This window comes from Paramisgurnus dabryanus, chromosome 11 (genome assembly GCF_030506205.2).
Source record: "Paramisgurnus dabryanus chromosome 11, PD_genome_1.1, whole genome shotgun sequence".
Taxonomy (NCBI): Eukaryota; Metazoa; Chordata; class Actinopteri; order Cypriniformes; family Cobitidae; genus Paramisgurnus; species Paramisgurnus dabryanus.
Window position 1 is genome coordinate 14,579,090 of NC_133347.1, and position 12,728 is coordinate 14,591,817.

Below are 12,728 nucleotides of genomic sequence, written 5' to 3' on the forward strand. Positions count from 1 at the left end.
ATTTTTCCTTAACACTTCAAAACAAGTGGTAAATTTTTCATTTCCCGAAGGTAATTTCTAATTCCCTTATTTCTATAAAAACAAGCATGGGTCAAGAAAATAAGTACTTGCCAGTCTTTTCGCTATTGTTAAATTGTTTACGTGTTGTCACAGAGAAAACAAGCAGGAAGAAATACATTTAGCCATCTGACATTGTGTAAAACATTGAATTTCCTGCTCAGTCAAACCAATAGGTCTATTTCTCTTGACTGCACACATACTCTGCACTAAATGGCACTATTTGTGGGAAAGCTTAAGGGAAGATGGAATATAGCTTTTGAATAGGCTCCTGCCTAGAGATTGAGTTTCATTTGACTATATCTTCAAATAAACCGTTTTCTATCCATTGAGCCGACAGTGACAAAATCCACCTCAATGAACCAAAGCAACATATGGCTTAACCCAAAAGGTTTTCAGAGAGTGAGTCATCCGTACAGAGGAAGATCGGCTGTTCCAACTGCTGGCCACGTTTGCGTAGCTGCTTTCTTGAGCTTGTGGCAAAATAAAAGATGGATAAACTTTTTAAATGGTTTCAGAGTGTGCTCTGATGTGATAATATCAGCTGTATACTGGATTCACTGTTCACATGATATTGTCAGTTTATGTTTTGTTTATTTAAATTCAACATTGAAGAGCCACCGACGAGCCTTGAATTTGCTGATAAATGGCATTTTTAGTCACTGATGGATAAAGATATGCATCAGGTTAGGGCCAGTAAGCAGATATGGCAGGCATTTTTGCTATGGATATCTACACAGATTTCACAGAAGTTTAAAGCTTGAGAAAACACAGAATCTGCAAAACACTCACTATTTTTTTATCCAGGTAAGCTGCCCTATGAATAAATGTTGTCACTTTCAGTAAAACCTTTTGACTAATTTTCCTCCATGCATGAATCCATGAAATTACTTCACGGTGGCTGATTCAGCAACAGTGCATTGTGTTCAGTTGAATTTCTGATTTATTTTGGTGAATGATTTCTGAAGATGTAATTTTAACAGAGGTGATGTGTCAGGGAGCAAAGAGCCATCTGTGTCTGATCTACTGGTATGTGTGACTGAAAGGCGGGACTGAGTGTCAATCTGTGAAGTCCTCCGTGGAATTGGATCCAAACCAAGGGGAAAGACACTGAATAAAATGTCTCTCCGTTTTCACTCTTGGCTCAAAAGGAACAAGAACAGATTATGTTGAAAACACACTCTGAGCAGGAGTGTAATTCAAGAGTTTGAGATGGTACTCTTTCTTTATTATGGCCACCCACACATTCCTTTAATTACTTCTCACTCTTTCTCATCTATACACGCTCTCTTTATAGTGCTGCATTGTCTTTCACACAATCACCCGTTTAATTCAAGCACCAAAGCTTAATTGAACAAAACCAGTGCACTGCTACTGTGTCAGTCAGAGTTCTCCCCATGAGCCGAAACCCAGTGACAGCGAGACTATTTGCTGTTCCAGTTTAGATGCAGGCAGCATGCTGTCACCTTAAGGCTTCCCATAGTAACCCCTATAATTACCCGCTGGGCAGCTCTGAGGAATCAGAGTGTGGATCAGAGAGGGTGCAGTAGGAGGACCTGAAGGAACATTAGGCCAGGGGTGACAACAGGAGCTGTAATTATTTCTGACAGGCGATTGACTCCTAAGATCTTTAGTGGTTGAGTTGAGTCATGTAGATGCGCCTTGATCTCTCATAAACTTATACAAGTTCCAAAAAAATAGCTTTTCTCAAGCTGACTAGGACATTCACAGAACCTTTATGTTGCCAAAAAATGTAGTTGTTCTTTAGACTATAAAAAGGTAAGTAAAAAAATGGTTATTTTATGAACATCTAGAAAACAAAAAATTATTATTCTGTAATTGCTTACAAAGAAACTTGTATAGATCCTTTATTTTTAAGAGTGCAAAGTGTGAGTACACAAATTTTGTCTGTTGCAGTTACAACACAATAATGCAGTGCTGGGCGGAGCTGTCCAACGCTGTGGTGCTGAAACGCAGTTACAACACACATGACTCTGGGTGGCTGTCTTACGCCGCACATTTATCAGCTCTTACATAGATTATCATCCTTTATTAGAAGGAAATGCAATGTAAGTATACGACACGTGTAGAAATACCTCGATCTTTCAAGATAATTGCTTACCACTTATTTGCAAAACATTTATTTTCAGTATCAGAGTCAGATGCATCAATTTGCATCAAAGCTCTATAGCTTACAGTTTCAATTTACATTTAGTATAGCAAATTATCAAAGCAGCAAAAATGCATAAATTTGTGATAAACTCATGCTATTCTATTGTGCAGTGGTGAATGTGTCAAAATAACGTCCATATTGCAAAGGTTTATCCATAATATTACAGTTTTAAAATATACCAATCATGCAGTTATAATGTCATTTACGCAGAAATAAAGAGCTTTGTTAAAAGATTAGGATCACATGATATCACACATAATTTTTGTTTTTTGGCGTCTCTCCCTCTTTGCAATCACAGTTAATCTGATTTTTTTTTAGTTAAATATATAGTTTTACTTCTCTATGTTCAGTGCAACACACTAACAAGTTCATGCATGGTTATATTTCAGAAGTTATCAGCCGTGAGACACAGCTGAGGCTGTAATGAACCATAGCTGTCGATGAATAACCGTGAAGCATTGTGAGAAGCGATTATGTGAAAGAATGCGAAAGGGGTGGAGTTCTGCTCTTTTACTTTCCAAATCTGTCCAGTACAGGAGAGACCGTTGTATGGAGAGCCACATACTTCTACCCTTCTTTGAGTTTGTGATATACAACGAATTGTCAAATCAAATCCTTCCTCCAGTTATCTTTCTTTCTCGTAATATTACTGATTTGTATTTTTGAGCGCAGATCTGCGGTATCCAGCGATCCTCGAGTCTGTCACCCCGCTGCGGTCCTCGCGCGCACTCGCGCCTATAGCTAAAGCCGTGAATTTTTCAAAAGCACTACCAGGACTGCCAAACTGTTTGGACAGGTGGACAGCTTCTTCTCGTCCCGTGCAAACATGGAAGGGGACGTTATGGATAAACTGGAGGACATGGCCTCAGTGTGCGAGTTCGACCCCATCACGGGGAGTATCCCAGCCACCAAAGTGGAGATCACAGTTTCATGCAGGTACAGCATTAAATCACTTTTTATTGACTCACTTAAGTTTATTTGTCTGGTATGAATAAGTTTCACGAATAAGTAAGAAATTTGCATTGTTATTTTATAATATTTGATTATTCATGATTATGTACCCTTGTTGGTTTGCGTAATTGTTTTGGTTAAATATAAAACATTTTAAAGGAAAGTTTTTGAAGGAATTCACGTGGAACAATTATTATAACAGGGTTATGTCTATTAAAAATTGATATAAGCCGTTCAAAAACTCATAAAGATACATTTAGTGATTAGTGTGTATGCTATACGTCCCCATAGAGACCCACAGGCGCACGCCCTCATAAACATTGCGTTGAATTTTCTTCAGTAATGAATGTCACGTGTTTGTCAATTTAGGCATAAGATTTCCCCGTGGTGTTAATAAATCTTGAATTATCGAATTATTTTATTTATCTTTTGAAAAAATTATATATATTACAAGTTACCAGAATTTGAAGCTGTAGCCCTAAAGTGATCAATTATAAATATTTATTAATGAGAATAAAAATTGCGCTCCCCATTGATTTATTCCCACTGGATTTACAGTGCAAAACAGAGAAATGATTGTATGTTGCACTAAAACTCATTTCTGTTCAGTTTTTTTTCTCTGGGTTCTTGTTTGTGCCCAATACAATATTGCAAGTGCAGACTGAATGATATTACATGTGTTTGGTGTTGAGTAAGTGATGTTGATATATCATTGAAACTTTTCTTCTGGAAAAAATCTACTTAGATTGAGGTGAAAATAAATTTCATTTATGGGGTTTCACTGCCAAGATCGCAGCCGGTTCATTGCCCAGAGTAATAGGTGGCCAATTGGTTTGGGTTTTCAATCATCTGGAGAAGTAATAGGTAGGGCTGGCGTATCTGTCATGTCTTCAATAGACCTTTATAGGCAATTATACACGCTTCAGTCCAATTGAGACGAAATGGTTTTAGTAAATTTCCCAACTTGACTGTGAAACCATCGTTTAATATGGACAATTTCCTTTTTAAGTAGCTAATAACCATACGCTTGCCAATTTGTAATCTCCAAGTTAATATCGCCTGCATGCATACTGAAAGAAAGTATACTAATTATGGGTGTAATTTTGTCAGTGATTGTAAGATGAATAAAGTTCTCAGTTACAAAGTGAGACATTAGCTAAATGGTGATCCCACTGTTTTATTAAACTAGATCTAAATTGCTTTTTAGATTGGAATACAGTTTTAACTGTTTAATGGTTATCTGAGAATACAAGCAATAGTGCCTGTCATACAATACTTACTCAAAAGCTTGGCTTTTCAGTACTAAGCTTTTTGTTACATTTTCCTATCAGTCGCTTCGCTCTTTGTACCTATATCCCTTGCCAGAAATCCTAAGGGAATGCTAGTGGATTGCTAATGCAGTTTCATATGATGGGTTCCAGTATAAGAACAACCAGAGACTTCTAAAACTTATTTTTGAAGAATCAAACAATCTACTAAATAAAGTAAAATTCTGACAAAGTATCCCGAAAAATAAGAAGTGTAAGTTATTGAGGAGAATCTTATTTGCATTTATTAGGATAATGTTGGATTCCGAATTATAATTATAAAATTCCATTAACACTTTTTTTAATCTTCCACTGTGCTAATTTACATCACTCCAATAATTAAAAAAACAGACATAAAACTCATTAGTGTTATCACATATGCGATCAATTGATTAAATTTTTTGCATTATCATGTTTTATTGAATTTGATTTTTTTTGCCACCTCTGTGCTCCTAAGATTATATCAATGAATAAATAAATGTGTTGTCTCTGGACAGTTATTACCCCATCTGCGGGGAACATTCTCACCGGAGCTGTGATGAGACTCGGCATGGCGGTGGTGGAAATCATAACGTGCGTTTGTTCTCTGTAATTGATTTAGTTTGGGCTGATTATCAGGGGACCGAGGCAGATGTGGAATTGAATTGCTTCACTTCCACCATCAGATTCTTTCATAAACTGCAGATGTTATTGGAGAGCACAAAGTTTGGGCCGACAAACCCAGAAGCTGTAAGAAAAGCCTTATCAAAAACAAAAGCAGTCCGGTGGCTATGAGATATGGGATTGATCCAATTGTCAAGGCCTAATTGTGTTTGGGATCCAATCTGTTTTTGTTTTTCTCTTTTTAAGTGGCAGGATGACGCATCTGGATGCACTTGTTGGGTCTCGAGTGTTGTGGTAGAACACAATTTTGCTCAACAGGTCATACTGTAGGTTTAGGAGAATTGTCAAGTTCAACAAGCCATGATCCAGAGATTATGCGAAAAATGCAAGAGATACAGTTCTGGTGTGTTTACACCTTTTGAATCTTTTGTAAACTTAAGGAACCCTTAAACTGGAGAAAAACCTGATTAATACCTTCGAGAAAACCACATTAGTTTGTCCGCCACTTGAAATGCCAATAAATGTTTTATCTTTATTCCTTCTTTCTTCTGTTGTCTCTCTGGAGGCACACATGCAGTCCTGGTTATTCACAGATTTCTGTAACTGCTGCGTGATCACATGGTCAGACATACTTTGTGCAATGCATGATGTCTTGTATTATAATTAAGCAAATTAATTAACTATGACTTTTCGGATAATCCGCACTATGCCATTAAATATGCTAGCAATGGCTCATTTGGAGAGAAGTGGCTCATTAGAAAAGCATAAATGTATTTCTTCAGCTCATGATGGTCATTCACCATTAATTTAGTATAATCATGGACTTTAATTCGGTTTGACATTATCTCTAAATCTTAAAGAGAATGAAAACAGGCTATTGACTAACAGTCTGTTTAGTGGTATTAAAGTTTAACATCCAATGTCACATTACATTTCTTCAACCCAGATAGACTCATTTTGTTCTCTTTTGTTGTTAAGAAACATAGTTTTGGCAAAGATGCCCAATCCCTGTGTCCCCATTGTTACTATTCTCCCTGGGAAGCTTAGGGTATTGTGTCAGTGGTGGTGTGTAGTTGCACTTGTTGGCAAGCTTTAGTTTCACTGCAGATCTTCGTCCTCTTGTTAGCTGACCTTGCAGGTGAGGAACCAGATCACGGACTGCATCTACATTCACATTCCACCCCTCTGCCTTCTCTCCGGGGTGCATTGTCTCCTATCCTGCTGAGAATAGCTCTGTCAGGGTTTCTTGAGATTGGTGGGTTTTCGCAGACCTGGAGATGAATTACTTGAGGTTCAGCCTCATTCTCAGCATGTGATTTGTTTCCAAATTGAGCCATGTGGGGTATCGTAAGCCCTGATATATTTTCTTTAGCCATCAGTTCAGCTCCAGTGCCTTTAACTGCTGGATTTTCTCATCTGATTATATAGCAGAGCATCTTAGACCCATGGACCCATGTGGCTCCAAATATAAGGGTAGACGTTAGTGATGTTGAGCTGATGGTTGACAGGTGAAAAGCAAATAAGGTGTGAAACAAATATTTCTCCAAAGGCAGATAAGAGAGAAAGTAGAATGTGCAAAAATGTAGACAGATGGATGCAGGGATTTATCTTACTGGATGTGATACTTGAAATATGTCTTCAATATTTACCAAAAGTTGTTGTACATCATTCTTAAATGTTTTATATTTAGAGTAAAAGCGTATTGAGACAGTTTGTATTTGGTGATTTGCGATGGATTCTGCTGGATAGATGTATGGATGCTTGAATAGTGAAAAGACAAACAGTGAGATACAAACAGATAGTCAAAAGTGAGAGACAAACAGATTCAATGTCAAAGCATGTGAGGCCTGATGAGGTTTAGAGATTTACAATAATTGTCACCCTGTCTGTAAACTTTAAGGGCCCTATTTTAACGATCTGAAACGCAAGTACGAAGCACAACGCGCAAGTGAGTTTGTGGGCGGATCTTGGGCGCTGTTGCTATTTTCCTGGCGTGAGAAATAACTCTTGCGCCTGGCGCAAATCAATAAGGGGTTGGTCTGAAGTAGGTTCATTATTCATAGGTGTGGTTTGGGCGTAACGTCAAATAAACCAATCAGAACGCAGGTTGCTATTATTATGGCGGATTTACCAGGCGCACGCCAGGAGCGGTTCACAGCCGAGGAGACCCACGTTCTTGTAAGAGCAGTCAAAGACAGAGAAGTTGTTTTGTATGAGGATAGGAGAAACCTTATCCTCTAGAAACCACGCTATACATTATGGGCAAGCATGCACCCTTAAAATAGCATAATGAACCACGATTGAAATTTATATCAATTAATCATAAAATGGCTCTGATATGTCACTAGACATTAAGAAATCATTTTCATTTCAAATATTTATATCACTGACAACAGTGGTCTGGCCAGGATATTGTAATTTAAAAAGTGGAGTTGAAGCCCTCAACTGATGTTTATGTTGTCATTTTGTGTATTGACCACCGGTTGTGTGATTGCAGTACCAGTTTTAGCCACATGTTTTGTGATTGCAACACCAGTTTTGGCCACAATCCTACATAATGTTCCTTTAAGGATATTAAAGGGGCCATGGCACAAGACTTTTTTAAGAAGTCAAATAAATCTTTGGTGTCACCAGTGCACATATGTGAAGTTTTAGCTCAAATTACCATATAAATAATTTATTATAGCATGTTAAAATTGCCGTTTTGGGTGTGTCCTTTAAAATGCAAATGAGCGGATGAAGTGCAAACACTGATCACAATGATGGTGGTTTGTTGCAATTGAAACTCAATTGTGTTGTGAATTATTTTTTCTCTCTTTTTCTCTGCACTAAATGGCAGTGCTGTGATTTGATAGTGCAGATTAAGGGGTGGTATTATTATTATAATAAAAGCTCTTTATGACATCATAAGGAGAGTTAAAATTTAACAAACTATTTTTCAAAGTGCTTGCAGAGAATGTTTACAAAAACTAAGTTACTGGGTTGTTCTTTTTCACATTTTCTAGGTTGATAGAAGCACTGGGGACCCAATCATAGCACTTAAACATGAAAAAAGTCAGATTTACATACCATGGCCACTTTAAGGTTATTTTCACAGAATGCTCTTTACATCATATAGGATGGTCACAAAAATGACTTAAGCTGGGTATTTACTGACTGAAGTTTTGCTATATCCATTGTTTTCTTTTAGCTCTCTGTTTATTTCTCTTCTCTCTCCACTTTTTTTAGTTGTAATATTGGTCTCAGTATTGATCGGAATGATTGACATGTTGTGAAATTGACCGATATCACACTGGAGTTTACAGCTTAAACCTAATAAACAAGTGTGTGAATAAACTGCATTTTTACCGATCTGTGAGAAAAAGGATATCATAGACTAGTACATAATGGGTTTAAAGAGGAGGTACTGAGTGCCTGACCTCTCCATGTCACTGAGGGAAACTCTTAATACAATGAGTATGCAGCAGATGGCTGGTACAAAACATCTGGTGAACGGATGGATGGTTTGGGTGAGAGATATGCCAGTTGTTAAATGAGCTGGCAGATTTAGTACGTGTAAAAATCTGTTAGCAGGAAAGCCTGTGTTTCCGCAGAGAATGATGTCGAATCCAAGATATTAAAAAAGTTAAGTGGGCATTCATCACCTAGGGGTTAGAGAGGCATGCCTGTAACCCGAAGTTAACTGATTTGACTGCATGTGTTTGCCACTGTGTGGTTTAGAATTTTAGCTGTTGTAAAATACAATATATAGGGTCAAAAGACAACCTTTATTTGATTGAGGGCTGCCCTTATTGAAAAGAACAATGATCGGTGCCAAAGTTTTGATGCATTTAAAATCTTTCATAAATGTCAACAATCTTCATATTTTATCACATTTACTCTCATATTTCATGTTGCTCTAATAAAATGTTTTTGTTCTTATAGATTTAATACGGTACATAAACGGTGCACAGCAAATTATTGAGTGATAAAAACTTAGTGTTGGGCAGCCAGTGTTAAAATCTGGTGTTTAGTTACAAATATTTCATGCTTTAACACTTGTTTAGTGTTAATACACAGTGTTCTTTGTGGGTGTTAACATGGGTCAATCCCTGCCCTGTGTCTCAAACAGTATAGCCATAGGTCGTGATTCAGTAAATCATATAGCTTTAGATGCTATTTACACTTTATTATAATTAAACTGTGCAAAAGTACCAATTCTTTGCAATACGTGTAAATGGTAATGGATGCTATAAACACATATTGGCAGATACTGTTTGCACCTCAGTATTTTCCTTTACATTAACAGGATAATAATAATAATAGGATAATAAATAATAATAGAAAAATAAAATAAAATGTGTAAATTATCATATTTATGATTAAACACGCTTTGGAAAACACTTGAATTTTTCTCTTTTATGTACTAAAGACAAGACACAGTGCTAGAACAGCATTAGGATTAAACAAAAGTATATTAAGTATATTCAGCATTAAGATTAAATAAAGGAACTTAATATGAGTAAACAAAACAAATAATAAATTCATGAGACCCTAGACTGCTGGTTAGATGAACCAAAAGCGAATTATATCTCATTTTTGACACTCAGACACACAGGGGCGTCAGTTTGTGTTGAAAAGTGGTGGGGACAAAAGATCAGATGAAAAAACATTACAGCAGGACGGGAAAATATTGAATAACGGCGCATCAAAAATGGGCATAGTGTAGGCTGGTCAACAACACCAAAATACTCAGCATAAACCCCTCAACAATGTCGACTACACATGTAACAGTACCTACAACACCAGCTCAACAGATCAGTGCAAAGCACCATACCATAGAAAACAGCAGCACGTTTAGTCAATGATTACAATGAAATTCATGACATATGTAAAAGAAAACACACCATAAGCACATAACGCAACATATGTGACCCTGGACCACAAAACCAGCCGTACACTGCAAAAAATTATTTTCGTGGGAAATTGTTTGATTTTTCAGAACATTTTAACCAAATGCTTTCAAAAAGTGGTGGGGACAAAATCAGCCATTTCAAAAAGTGGTGGGGACATGTCCCCAGTGTCCCCAGTGTAAATGACACCTATGCAGACACACCAGAGCCAGCGGAAATATCAGAGGAGTGGCCGAGAAATGGGCGCCCTCCGTGGGATACAGGAGCGCTGCCCCCTGCTGGTCGAACTTGGAACTCACATCGACATCGTCTGAGCAGACTTTTAAATAAGCGCTATCTTTACTAACTGACCTTAGATATGAAGTTAACACAACCATATTCTCGACTAAACTAGACTTAAAACTAAATTTAGTTTTACAGATACTAATATTGAGAAGCAGTTATCAGGCTATACGTCTATTGAATCGGCTTGTAAGCTCGCGCGAGCGTAGGGTCACGTGATGTTCCGTGATGGAACAGTACAAAGACCGTTTGTCAAAGCAGCCTCCGAAGGTCGCATATGCAGGCTGCATACGTCATCAAGCCTGGTTTGTTTAAGTTAACTGAGCATTACATTCGTAAGTCATAAGCATATTACAAAAATTTACGATTAACTTAAAATAATAGTCAACTTTAGAATTGTTAATATTCTGAATTAAGTCTTTATGACGTATGCATCCTACAAATGCGACCTCCGTACAAGAGAGCTGACTGACACGCATCCATATCTACGCATGTGCAATGCTTTTCGACTTTCCCGCCCATATAGTCATCTTTATGGATTTGTCTGCACACAACGGAATATGTTCCAAGGTAAAGTATTACTTTATCAACTTGTGATTTACTTGTTAACTTGTATATTATCATAAACAACTTATATTTACTTTATATTAAACCGTTTGTGTGAACATTAACCCGTTTAATCCCACCGGTCACATTTGTGACCGTGTTTTTTTTCTTCTTTCTGAAAGCTCTAAAAGTGTTGATGTTGGCTCTAGGCAAGAAATTAAACTTTTAAATGAAAAAATAGATTGTCTTGATTAAAATGTATCAATGTCATGTGACTAGGGTGAAAGGTCACATGACCAGATCAGTTTACTTCCTGCTTGCACATCTAGAAGAAGATATCTACCTCAGACTACTACAAAAAGAAGTAAAACATCTTAATTAACAAATAGAACTATCAATTTTGTAGGTGGGGTCACTTACAGATATATTTTGAGAATTTTTTTAACGGTCACAATTGTGACCGGTAGTATAACACACTTTTTCTAATGTAAATATGTCTAATTGAATTTCAATGAAGTCCGGCTATGATGTTTCCCACCGGTCACTTTTGTGACCGAGTATAAAACCTAATATTTCACTAACTTAACCAACATAAAATCAAAGAAGGCATAAAGTTTGTGTGTTAGGGAGGTCTAAGGAGTAAATTGCATGTATTCAAATTCCAAGAAAAAATTTGGGATTAAACGGGTTAATTTGCTGGAGCATTTGCACTGCACATTTTACTATTAAAGAGGAGTATGAATATTTCTTATTTAACAAAAAATATCAACGTTAAGTAAATATCTTTTAACATAAAAACACGAAGTATAGATAAATTGTAGCATACGTGTAAGTTGATATTAAGTTAACTGTCTGTGTTTTTACCTCAGGTAAACTCAGCAAGCTTTCTAAGTTACTTCAGATGCTGGCGATAAGTCTTGAGGTCTGAACAATTTTACAGGTAAAATTGAGTTACATTTTAAAATATGCTTTAACTTTTAGTGAATTACAAGACTGCCATGGTAATGTTTATTTAGCAAATTCATAGGACACCACCATCGCTAAAAGCAAAGCGGCTCAATTCTTTAATGGAGGACAGCAGAGATGTAAGTTAACGTGTTCGTTTTCATTGTGCTAAATGTAATAATTTGGTAAAACAATGAGCAAGTTTTATCTTTTGTCAAGATTAAAAGTGCAAGACAGACATTAGGGAGTGGGCCTGATTTGAATCTTTATACTCTGATGTATTTGTGTTTTTATGTGTCATTTTTATTTCTGGTAAAAGCGAAGTTTGTTTACCTTTCACAGGTTGCACAGTAAGGGCAAGAACGCAGAACAAAGACACAAGAAAGTATGTAAAACTAAAAAAAAACATTTATTTTTAAAACCAAGCTGACTTAAACCACTATAATTTATGACACTTGCATTACATGTGAACAGCCCTTACGCTAATAGGATTCTGTTTCTCTCTCCCTGTCTCGTCCTCGACCCTGAGGACAATGAGACAAACAGACCCAGTTCCTGCTGCTGTGAAGGTCATCACACCACTGATCTACTGACCGTCCTTCTACGAGATGCCCAGCCGATGTCTGACCAGCAACCACCGGCGGAACCAGTTTAATTCAGTTATCCGTTCACATACCCCGATAGTATTTATATATATAAATATATATGTATCTCTCTCAAGGGTTTTTTCCCTTCTAGGAGTTTTCCCCCTGGACTAGCCAGGAGGGTTTTTCTCCTAGGGGTTTTTTCATCCCCTGAGAGTCCACCACCTTTGGCTTAACCTACTACTTTACTGTATATGTTACATTATTACTATGCTCGCTTTTCTATGCTTTTTTACATTTATTAATGTAAAGCTGCTTTGAAACAATTGGCAATTGTCAAAAGCGCTACATAAATAAAATTGAATTGAATATTTAATGTTATATTTAA

The 12,728-nt window shown here is 36.9% G+C and overlaps 1 protein-coding gene and 1 long non-coding RNA gene across 3 annotated transcripts in view; both read left to right on the forward strand.

Annotated features, from left to right (window-relative positions):
- The first annotated feature begins 2,770 nt into the window (after positions 1-2,770).
- The window catches only part of cpne5a (copine Va), an 84,754-nt gene continuing 74,796 nt past the window's right edge, over positions 2,771-12,728 (forward strand). For both annotated transcript variants that reach the window (XM_065246991.2, XM_065246992.2), the window contains exon 1: positions 2,771-3,166. In XM_065246991.2, the coding sequence (XP_065103063.1) occupies positions 3,057-3,166 (110 nt within the window). In that variant the 5' untranslated portion in view covers positions 2,771-3,056. The remainder of the gene's footprint in view (positions 3,167-12,728) is intronic.
- LOC135730027 (uncharacterized) lies at positions 11,515-12,431 on the forward strand. The gene is made up of 3 exons (XR_010525842.2): positions 11,515-11,751; positions 11,839-11,896; positions 12,099-12,431. It is a non-coding gene; the product is annotated as an uncharacterized lncRNA (long non-coding RNA).